At 46.9% G+C, this 11,498-nt stretch overlaps 1 protein-coding gene across 1 annotated transcript in view; it reads right to left on the bottom strand.

Annotated features, from left to right (window-relative positions):
- Positions 1–6,251: 6,251 nt before the first annotated feature.
- Positions 6,252–11,498, bottom strand: part of KIFAP3 (kinesin associated protein 3) — a 66,833-nt gene continuing 61,586 nt past the window's right edge. Inside the window, exon 20 of the mRNA XM_044439405.1 lies at positions 6,252–7,758. Coding sequence (XP_044295340.1) covers positions 7,650–7,758 — 109 coding nt within the window. The 3' untranslated portion in view covers positions 6,252–7,649. The remainder of the gene's footprint in view (positions 7,759–11,498) is intronic.

Here is an 11,498-nt window from a genome sequence, read left to right as displayed (position 1 = left end):
GGGGCGGCTTCCGGCGGGCGCACCATCGACTCCGGCGGCCGGAGCGGCCGGTCCGCGGGGGGGGGCGCGCCTGACGCCACTTCCGGCGGCGCGTGCGCGGGCGGCCATGCAGGCTGAGGGCGTTGCACGGCGCAGTCGCGCAGCGCTCAGAGAGGGAAAGAAAAAGCGTGTTTCCTTTAAGGCGACAGTATTTCAGCCTTTCCTCCCTGGTTATATTAGTTCTGCATGCATTTCACCTTTGAAAAGTTAACGTTGCGATTCTTTAGATGGGGCACCGCCAGTGGAAAGTCACTTGTGCCATGCGCTGTCTACCAGCCCAGTTTCATGATGTGTGATGCCTCCAAACTCCTTATTAAATATGTAATCGTGTGCTCATCACAAAATATTTTCTCCAGATTTGTAATATTTCATTATCCAAGAATTTGAGATACAGTGATGTTATCCTTTGCCCCTAAGTACATCCTTAGCATATGAAGTTAAAATGACCAAAGCACTGGTCCTTTTCAGATAATTGTTTCCTTCTTCCTCAGAATTTCACCCTCTTCTCAAAGATCTTTCTTTTCTACATAGAGGTTTCATAGTATTTAGAAACATAGAAACAGAGCAAGTCAGAAGGGGTCTCCCAGGCCATCTAGTCTGACCCCCGATCTCTCACTAGATTTCTCACTATTATGAGCCTTTCCATTGTTTTTCCTACAATGGACGTAAGGCTAACTGGTCTGTAATGTCCCATGTCCCTTCTACTACCCTTTTTGAAAATTGGGACCACTGAAGCCACCCTCCAGTCCTCTGGAACTTCACCTGTTCTCCACGAGGCCACAAGGAATAGAAACTAGAACTGCCAAAATCTTACAGCCCTTACACAAATTGTTGGTGGAATTGCACTTGGAGTATTGTGTCCAGTTCTGGTCACCTAACCTTTCAAAAGACATTGTTGAGTTGGAGAGAAGGGCAACAAAAATGGCCAGAGGGCTGGAGAAGCTCCCCTCCAAGGAGCGGCCAGGACAACTTGGACTGTTTCGCTTAGAAAACGACGAGGAAGGGGCGACATGGCAGAAGCGTTTAAAATAATGCATGACGAGGACAAAGAGGAGAGGGAGAACTCAACACTCAAACCCACAGTCATCCCATGAAACTGAGCGTGGGGAGGTTTAGGGCAGAGAAATGAAGCATTTCTTCACACACTTCTAAACTATGGAATTTGCTGCCACGGGAGGCGCTCATGGCCACCAATCTGGACAGCTTTAAAAAGGGATTGGAGCGATTCATGAGCCAGGAGGCTGTCAGCGGCTACCAGCCTTGCTGGCCACGTGCTCCCTCCTTCCCCAGAGGTGGCTCGCCTGCACACACCGGCTGCTGAGGAGCTGGGGAGGTGGAAGTCTCACACCTGTCCTGCTGGAGCGATCCTGTGGGCAGCTGGTCTGCCATTGTGTGTCTGGAGTCCTGCACTAGATGGACGTTTGATCTAGCAGGGCTTGGCTTATGCTCATATGAGCATAATCCCAAATTTGCCCTCCCGCCCCTTGAGATCGGCAGCAGAGGCCCTCCTCCGGGAGCCCTCCGGGAGAGACATCAGGAAGCAAAGTACCCGGAGGAGGGCCTTCTCTGCGGTGGCGCCCCACCTATGGAATGTGCTCCCCAGAGAGGTCCGCCTGGCGCCGTCGTTGTTTTTTGGAGCCAGGCCAAGACCTTTTTATTCAAACAGTATTTTAAAAATGTTTAATATTTATATATTTTAATTGTGCAGCCAGTGTGTTTCCAGGTTTTAATTGTAATTGTTGTTGTTTTATTTATTTATTTCTGTGAGCCATCCCAAGGCTATGTAGCAAGGGGATGGCGTATAAAAACTTTAAACAAACAAACAAATAACATCCCATGATTCATCCCTTGTTGCCCTCTGTTCTTTTCTCGGCTCATTGTCATCAAACTGCTGGTTCCGTTTTTAGACTGGGAAAACTGTGCATCACTCACGTATGTTGGCATTCCTTGGGGATCAGTTTTTGGTCCTCCGCTGTGCTCCTTGCACGCATTTCTTTCTTCAGACCTTTGGATATCAGTACCTGCACCATGATGTCCAAAGGAACGCCTCTCTTCCCTCCAAATCCCACTTTGTCACTTCTGGCCCAAGTGTCTCAGTGCCATCTTAAACAATCCGAGACTACATTTCCCATCTTTCCTCTGGAGCCAACCTTCCCAATGCTCCTTCCCTCACCACTTCTTACCTCTTTAGTACATTTATATCCTGCCTTCCTCTCAGGAGCCAAGTGGCCTTGCTGATCCAGCCCGCTCTTTCCATTGTAATCCTCTTTCCCAGATGTGAAGGCTTGCCTTTCCTTTGCTCCGCAAGTCACATCACTGCTCCCTGTACGATAGCAGGAAAATCAGTCCCGTCTTTCCCATCCCCTTGATTAAAACTCCATTGTCAGAGTTCAGTTCTATCCAAACCTCATCACCAAAATCATCGGCCGCTCTCATTGCTCAGAGCATCCTCACTTCCCTTCATGAACATGCTCTCCCCTTCAAATTAATGGACTAATCGTGTCATTGGAATATTCTATGTAAATTTATGGACCTGTACACCAGGTCAAAATCAACCTTTGCTTTCAGCATCAGACAAAAACCCTGTCAAAAGATGTGTCCTCAGGGAGGTGGAAATTCATTTGTATGGGGAGTTCAGTATTTCTTTATATTCTACCATAATACCAGTGTAGGAAATGGTGTTAGTATGAGCTTGGATATTTTAATTTAAGTACAAAATAACACTATAAAAGCACCTAACATCTTTTTCTTCATATATTATGGAGTTCAAGCTCAGGTGAAACCACTCTTGGATCCTTTAGGGAAGTTTCCCCTCCCCACTTGTTTCTGTGGGATTAGTGTGTACAATCTGGATGCACATTACACCTTGGGAAGCCTATTAGTAGCTATTCAAGTGGTCTGAGGTTAGAGCCAAAGAACTGAGGACCAAATGGACAAGCCCTGGTGGTCTGTGAGCACAGCAGGGCTCCGAGGAGAAATCTGGCATTTGCTCCATCGTTTAACAAAAGCCAACATAAACAGCTAGATGTAAAGCCATTAAAGCAAACAGTTTTCCACACAATGTAGTAAAGGACTAAGGGGAAGGATTTCTTGCACATTCTGGGCAGCAAAATGAACAAGGGAAAATTACTCTCCTGCAGTGGGAGGTCTGGTTTTTCCACACACTATTTTAATTTCATTGGGAATTATTTGTGCTGAAACATTAAGGTCTGCCAATTTATTTTAACACTCAAAGACAGAACAAGTAAGAATGTACCTGTGGTAGAATGTGAATAGGAATTAATATCATTTTTGTCATGTTAATTATGTACCAAGGATGGCGTGACTAAAAATGGTCCGACATTATTGCAGCCTGCCACAAACTGGCCCCTTGTGGGACAGGGCAGTCAAAGTTAAAAACACACCTGAATGTCTTATGTTTCAGAGATGAAACTTTCTGTAAAGGTTGCATCATCATGCATCATAAGAAACATGCAAAAAAGAAGTCAGTCTTATTTACATGCGTTTATTCCATGTAACATGGACTGAGCACCTTGGCAGAACAGTTCCTTGCCTGCTCTGCTATTCAGAAATCTATGGAGAAATTGGAATGGTTTCTCTCTGTTTCCATTATCTGAGAATATCCTTATGCTGGTAACTTCTGGCCTTCCAGACCCCACATCTTACTCACAGGTTAATCACCAGTTTACTCGTGTGCCTCTATCTCCATTTGTCTTTTTCGGTGAAAGCAGCTTTGGTGAAGAGTCTCTACCCTTCAACTCTCCCTCTGTTTACAGTTCAGGCATGTTGAACCTGGTCCTTGAGACCAGTGGCAAAGGCTGCAGGATATCAGGTGTTGCTGCAGAGCTTCCATTCGTTTTTGACAAAATAGAAATGGTAGGCAGACAAACCAGAGTTGAGAACAGAGCTCTCTTGGTAGAGGTAGATCACCACATCAAAAGACACTGATGGAGTCTAGTCAAATGCGGAGGACTGAAAAATACTAGAGAAATCGCAGAGAAAAACAGGGCATTCTGTCATTGGAATTTGGACTGCTCTGACTTTTTCCAGAATATTCAAGAGTAACTTTTAGTACTGAACAATTCACTGAACCAAATATTTTTTACATCGAGAATGGAGGGAGCAAATCTGGCCCACATCCATCTCTCCCAGATCTGCTCTTTGGGAAATAATTGTGTGTACAAAAAGCACCACTGGCACCAAGGAGAGGGGAGACCACCCATGGTGAGCTCCATCATCTCTCAGGTGTGCTGCAACCCATTCACAAAACAACCTGCCAAGACTTATTGTTACAGAGGGCTAGCAGGACTTTTGAACCTACCTCCTGCATGCCAAATACCCAGACACTGCAAGGAGACTCAGAGGGGATCTGTTGGCAACATGCAGGTATGTGAGGGGATGTCACATGGAGCTGGGTAGAGACCTGTTCTCCCCTGCAGAGGACGGCAGGAAGCGCTCCAGCAGAGCAAAGCTCAGGGAACCCAGGTTCCATTTGGATGCCAGGAAGCACTTCCTGACAGTCGGGACCCCGAGGGTGTGGAATGGGCTTCCCCGGGAGGTGGTTGAGGCCCCATCGGAGAGGGCGTTCAAGGATAGGCTGGATGTCCACAAGGTGGGCATGTCGTGAGCGGAGCCGGCTGGAGCCGGGGGTCAGACTGGATGGCCTGGGAGACCCCTTCTGATTCGCTCTGTTTCTCTGTTTCTAAATATGTAATTCTGGAACAGTCTGCATAGTTCTAAGCATGAACGAGGCACTCGGATTCAAAGCAGCATTCAGCTTCAGGAGTGATGAATATAGGATTTCCAAAACTCTCTGCAAACGATCCCACAGAGGCTCTGTGGTTAAACCAACCAGAAATGACAGGAATTGCGGGCAGAGGCATCTGAACAGCTAAGAGATTAACTAGTTTGTATTAAAGCCGATGTAGTAACCAAGACGAGAGCCCGTCACGCTTTGGGATATGAGCCTCCCACATGCATTTCCTGGCTCCTCGTGACACTGACCCTAACTGGCATCCTTGCAAGAGCTGGCCAGCCTGTACCCCTTGGGCTGGATCGTGTGCAAACCAAGGTTGACGCAGGACCTGACCTAAGACTAGCCCAGCAACCAAGGCAAGCAGCACAGAAGTGCTCCGATGGATGCTTTCACAAGTCATGTTGGGGTCAGTTGGACCCTGGACATGTAATATAACGCCATGATGCTGGATATGATGACCACGGGCTTTTCTCTGAGAGCGCCAAGCAAGAGCGGCAGAAGCAAATGTTGCCAGCAGGTTATAAAGGGCCTTGGAGACCACCAAGGCCGACCACCTGCTCAACACAGGACCTGCAGTGCAGGGTGTGTCCACAGGATCCCTGGCAAGGGCCTCCTTGCCTCTGCTTAAATAGCTCCACCAAAGCTAAGAGCTTCGCCAAGCCACAGAAGACACCACTGTGGCTTCCAGCTGTGCAAGTCACAATCAACGATGATGGCAGCAGCCAGGGGAGATAAGAACAAATGACTAAGTAAAATATCTTTTAAGCAGCAGTTATGAGGAAAACAGTTTTTAAAGCTCTGGACCCAGCTCCCTATTGTAATGCTCAGGCTTGGGTGGGTGCGGGGAGGTCAAAAAAGAACTGAGCAGAGACTTGGGCCTGCAAAGATTTAGGAGTTTCTAGGCATTAAGAGGGCAAGAGATAAAAGACAAGAAGCCAGGAATCTCTTTTTGGGATGCACGGGCACAACTGGAAACTTGAGAAACTTCTGTGTGCACCGCCACAAAATGGCTTCTCGTGAAGATGTGACCAGCCAACAGTGAGCTACAGAAGTAAGACTGAGAAGTGGTGGCAAACAACCAACCAAAGGGGTAGAATGGGGAGAAAGAGCAAGGCTACAAAGTGAGAGAAAGAAAACTGCTCTAACATTTTTCAAGGGTGTGCGTGTGCAAAGGAGGCAGGGAGTGGAGAGCTTTATGGGCATGGTTGGAAGTTTCAGTGGGGAGCTCTGCTCTAGGTCTAGAAATTTATGAAATGCTGGTCTTTACAAGCACAGATTCTACATGAAAGTCTGCCCACAAACCATAAAGAACACTTTTTAGCTGTTACTTGATCCCAGTAAAATTGAAAAGAAAAAGATTAGCCACAAGTGAATATTGTTGGTAAAGTTCTGGAAAAGGGGAACATTAATGTACACAGCTTGAAACCATTTTATACTGTGTTTGATAATCACTTTATTTAACATGTCTGGGGGTTGCCACTAAAGCAGTACGGCCAAAATGATATTTGCAAGCAACCCCAATATTACTACTCCTAGGAGTGCAAAGAAAACAACAACAACAGAGAGGCAGACCTTGAAAAAGTGCTATAAAATTGTTTATGATAAAGTATTCAAGTAGAAACCAAAACCCTTCTAATTCTAAAATCAGTTCAGGCAGCAAAACTGTTGCAAAACATAACTTATAAGCAGTTGCTCCCAAGTAAGAATAACTAAACCCCAAATCGAGATCCAGACGCACTCTTTCTAGTTCCTTTTTGAAGTTTGTCTTCTTTTTGGCTTTCACCTTCATGGTGCTGCCACCCGGATTTCTAACAAGGCAGCATCCAATATCTGGCTTTTCTTGTAATCAGCAGAAAACAACGGATGGTTTGAAATTTATTTCAACCACAGAAGTCACACATCCATGCAATAACATCAATACAACATAGGGCCATCTTCAACAGTTGGGTAAGGTGTGCAGCTTGTTTGAAAGACATCACACAGAAAGGGGACACCCAGCTTTGGATGCAGTGGTGTTGGTGCACTATCCGATGTTGCTGCATATAACCCGCAGCAGTCAGAGGATTGTGGGCATCTAAGCAATGCGGAGGCAATTGCCACCTTGCTTCTCCCACCCTGAAAAGGTGGCATTTGTTGATTTTGGCAGTCTTTCACCTGCTCGTGAAGAGGAGAGGCTAAGGCACCCCCAGGATTCCTTTTACGTTGGTGGAGCCTCCCTCCTCCCCCCTTGCTTCCCAGAAGGCCCCCACAGGTCAGAGGCTGGCTCCCAAATTGCACCTGCAACCTCAGAGCTGCTCCTAAGGTGGAAAGGATTGAGCCCTTGAGTGGAGGGGGGCACATGCTCCGGCCCTGGAATGCATTTCTGAGAACTGGAATGCCAACCTGTCCCATCTTTCTACAGGCAGTGTCTGGAGGCCACAGGAACGTGCTCTTACTTAGTAGACTTCAAGGACATTTACAAAAGATGAATTAGTCACAGTTTCATGAGCTAATTAAATTATTGCTTAAACAAAAAGTAACAAGCTTTGTTAAAAACTAATGGAGCCTAGGCATTCAGTACCATAGACTACACAATCTGTTTTTAATAATACTTAAATTAGTTGCATAACATACATAATAATATTTATTTTCCAGTCAGTAGGTTCTAACATCGGGCAAAAACTGTACAAAAGAAAAGCATAAGGGTGGAAAAGGAGTCACTGAATGACTAACCTCTCTTTGGAATAACACATACCAAAGGGAATTACCACACAGACCTGTACACAGTAGCATCGTGCATCACTAAAGAAAACCTTAATTCAGCTACAATCGTTCAAGGAAACAGGAAGATATTTGTTTAATTCAGCAGATGGCTCTATCGGGCTCCAAAGCTGTAGTAGTAAGGTTCATCCGGTCGATATCCATAGGCAGTGGTCGGGCGGCTTGGGATGCCCATGGGCTGGCCAAATCCATCCACCGCAACGCTACACAGAAAAGAGCAGAGTCGTGTTGAGTTTTTAAAATGCAGATGGAACGCCATCCAGTGCGAGGGTCCTTGGAGCTTTTCAGCATGCAGAAATACGTTGGCAGATATATTTGAGCACAACTGCTGAAATCCTTGTGTGGGTAAAGGGCAGTGGTGATCAAACCAGCCAACGCTTCTGCAAATAGCTGCTCACACTTGTGTCTGGCTGCTCTAACATGTCAGTGGCCACTTGGCTTCTCCCTTCCTTTCTGCCAGTTTAAAACTTGCAGGCTGTGATTTTTCCAGCTGATGGAAGGGAAGTCACCATCACATGTGAGTTCCTGGTTCAAAAATTACTGCTCCTATGAGCAATGGTTTGCTGGCTATCTGATCATGGAAATCAACTGTAAATAAGACAAGAAGCATGTGAAGTGGGGGCACCGAGCAACAAAACCACGAGCCAAGAATGAAAGGAGGGAGGAGCGACATTACAGTGTGGCACCAGATGGGGCCAAAATAGTTCACAGCTGGTGACTGACCAACTACACATTACAGTGGAACAACGGACATCAACTGGAGAGACTCTCACGTATCAAATGCAACACGGAAGTGCCTTCGAAGTCCATGGGACTGACTCGCAAGCCAATTGGCATAGACTGCATTTTACAGGGGAAAACAAAGTTTGGGTTATTAGTCGAAACACTGCCCAAACATCTTGATTGCTTAGCTAAGCAATTCTGTCTCTGATGACATTATTTTTATCCTCATTAAAAGATGAAAGCAAGACTACTTTCATACAGGTTCAAGTTGATGTTTCCACGTTCAACCTTTTGGAATTTGAAAAGGCCACATAACTTGAAGGTGGGAGAAATGGGATACTGCAGGTACATGTTCTGTATGTAGATAAATGGCTCAGTAAGAACTGATTTGCTGGCAGTTCAAGAAGGATTCTTACATGTAATTGTTAATACAACTGAGAAGAGGAGGTTGTTTAAAGAGAACATTTATGATGCCTGTGAAAATAATGCCACCAACGAAATCAGCACAGTGAAGGTTATTCTGGAAGATTTACTGGAGGCTTCCAATATTCCTGTGTTAAAACGTTAGGAGAATCTATACAAGTCTCACGCAGAGGCTGCATTCACATAACATGACAAGCAGCCCTGCACGGTTGCCATGGCTTGTGGTGCTTGTATTTTTTTTAAACCAGAGTCCACCTGAGAGCAAGTAAGCCATCGCCACATTCTCACGGTTGCCATCCTCCCTGCTCAGCCCTTCTGCGGTTGACATCCATCCCATCAGCCACTGTGCCTGAACTTCCGTCGCAAGGTGCACTGTCCCCACCTATGTTGCCCACCCATCGGTTTGCACATGCAGGCAGGCTGGCTGAAGCAGCTCCAGTGGCTGCTGCCCTTCCTGGGGGACTCCATGGTGGCTGCATCCAGGACCGACCAGAGGAACTGCAGGACCGAGCAGTCGTCCTTCTGGTGGTTTCTAAAGACCAAACTCGCCACGCTGAAATACCTGACTAGACAACCAGACAGACCAAGAATGGGCAAAAGCCACACTGGCTTGTTGTGTTGTGTGAACCCAGCTGAACCTGCAGGCAAGACTTAAAGAAGCAGAGGTGGCTTGGTTCTGGGCACAGGGCGTGACAGGAAAGAAAGCCGGAAGAGGAAAATGAAATCGAGGTCTGTTATTTAAATAAAGCAGGCAAAGGATCGAAGGGCTCAAGGAATCCACTGAACTCATTTGATGACAAACTCCCAGCCAACACAGATTTGCATATTGGTGCTCTTCCTTCTTTGTGCAGCTGCTGATGAGGCTGCAGCCTTCCAAAAGCAGCGGCACCCGGCGTGCCTTGATGGCATGAAAGGGGAAGAGGCAGGGATGGAGGCCTGGCTCGTGAAGAAAAGGAAAAGGAAGCCCCACGCACTGCTTCATCGCAACCAGCACACATTGTCCCCGATACAGCTATAGGACCATGCATGCTTTGGTATCAGGTATTTTATATTCAAGCTGCCTTGAATTTTTGAAAAAGCGTGGGCTGCAAGCTTTGTAAAAACAAAACAAAAGAAAAAAAAGGCCCAGCTTAGCATCCTATAACTGGAAAAAGAAAAGAAAAACCCAACCACCACCTTGGTGTTCAAGCAGCACACATGGAAGAGCTAGCTACCACTTCCCAAAGGAATGTCGGCGAGAAGAAGCGCACGGAGTCCATTTGTCCAGGGCGAGGCTGGGCATAGCGCTGGGGCAATTTCATGTGGAACGACAAGGGAAGGACCTGCTTTATGCCTTTACGTTTTGATAGCACAATCTCTGGCAGAAGTTCAAGAAGTTCAACTTGTGTTAACCGTGCTTGGTGTTACTTCAAGAGCAGAAATGTTACAGAAGGTGCTTTGTATGTGACAAAGCTGCTTTATGCGAAGTCAGATCGCTGGCCCCTCACACAGCACTGTCTGCTCTAACTGGCAGCAACTCCAAGATTTAGGCAGGACTTTCCCAGACTTGCTACCTGAGATGTATTTGTTTCAATATTTATAAATTGCCTTTCTGGCCAAGTACATCCAAGGCAGTGACTAATAGCTCTTGCAGACCAAACGGCGGACCCACTGCTGGCAGAAACGTTGTGGCTTCTTGCACACACTTCTTTCTTTGCTGGATAGAGGAGGAGATGAGGCAGAGGGTCCATCCAGAAGTCTTTTCCCTCAACCACTAGATGGCACTCTCTCACCTCTGGACAGCGCTAGCCACTTCCAGCCATTTTCAATCTACGTCAACGCGGCTCAAACTACTCCTGAACACAGATTTAATTAGGTACGGAAGGTGAGTCATGGTTTCAATTACATTCCGATCAAATCAGCCCTTTTAGTTCAACAAACAAGTAAGTAATTGGGTACAGAGCCTTACAGTTCAGAGCTCAAAATTCTTGGGTTATTTCCAAATTGTTCATGCATGTGGTGACTCAGGTACAACCATTTGGGATGCGACACCAAAGTGATTCTCAAGAGTTCTGACTGCAGCACTGGTCGAACGGACAGGCTGCTTTTGTGGCATGGTAGCTGCTCCGCTCTGGCCACGTTGTGAAGGTCTCAGGTGCAGTTCCAAGCGTTGGGCAGATCCCACACCAGGGACCCAGTGCAGCTGAATGCACCTCCTCTTGGAGATGGCGACCAAGGGTGAGGTTGCCACAAACCCAACCTGGCCATTACTGCTCTCCCTGATTCTAGGAACACGGCAGCTCTGTGATTATCTTTTTAGGCTGGTACAATCACGGAAGACATGTCAGCTAATCTTCAGATCACCATAATAATCAGTTCATACTTGTAATGCTGTCAGAAGCTGGTTGCCTTAAAAGGTGCTGCCTTGATTCTTCATGGAATTCCCCCTTCCCCAGGTGTCTTGAAGCTTCAGCTGGGAGAAATAAGCTAGGAATAATCCATATCCCAGGCTGCAAGTGAGCAGACTCATTGTTGCAAGCACAGTGGAAAGGCAGGGCACTTCCTGCCTAGACCTTTACCATATAATTCCCCTGCCTCTTTCACGCAATGCTATGGGGGCTCTATCTGTTGATACCGCTCATTTGTGACCCCCCTCCGCCTGCCTTGCCCTTCCAGCCACTGCCTTCTTCACTGAGCATGGCTCTTGAGGCTGCTGGCACCTGGTGGGGGCAGAGAGGCGTGAGCCATCCCAGGCACACGGGAAGCCAGGCCGTGTTCCCCATCACGCGCGGAGGCAGAGACAGCCATGCTTCTGTGC

Source organism: Varanus komodoensis, unplaced genomic scaffold (assembly GCF_004798865.1).
Source record: "Varanus komodoensis strain SLA01 unplaced genomic scaffold, ASM479886v1 scaffold34_3, whole genome shotgun sequence".
Classification (NCBI taxonomy): Eukaryota; Metazoa; Chordata; class Lepidosauria; order Squamata; family Varanidae; genus Varanus; species Varanus komodoensis.
The sequence above is the reverse complement of the archived record's forward strand: the minus strand, read 5'-3'. Positions and strand labels throughout refer to the sequence as shown.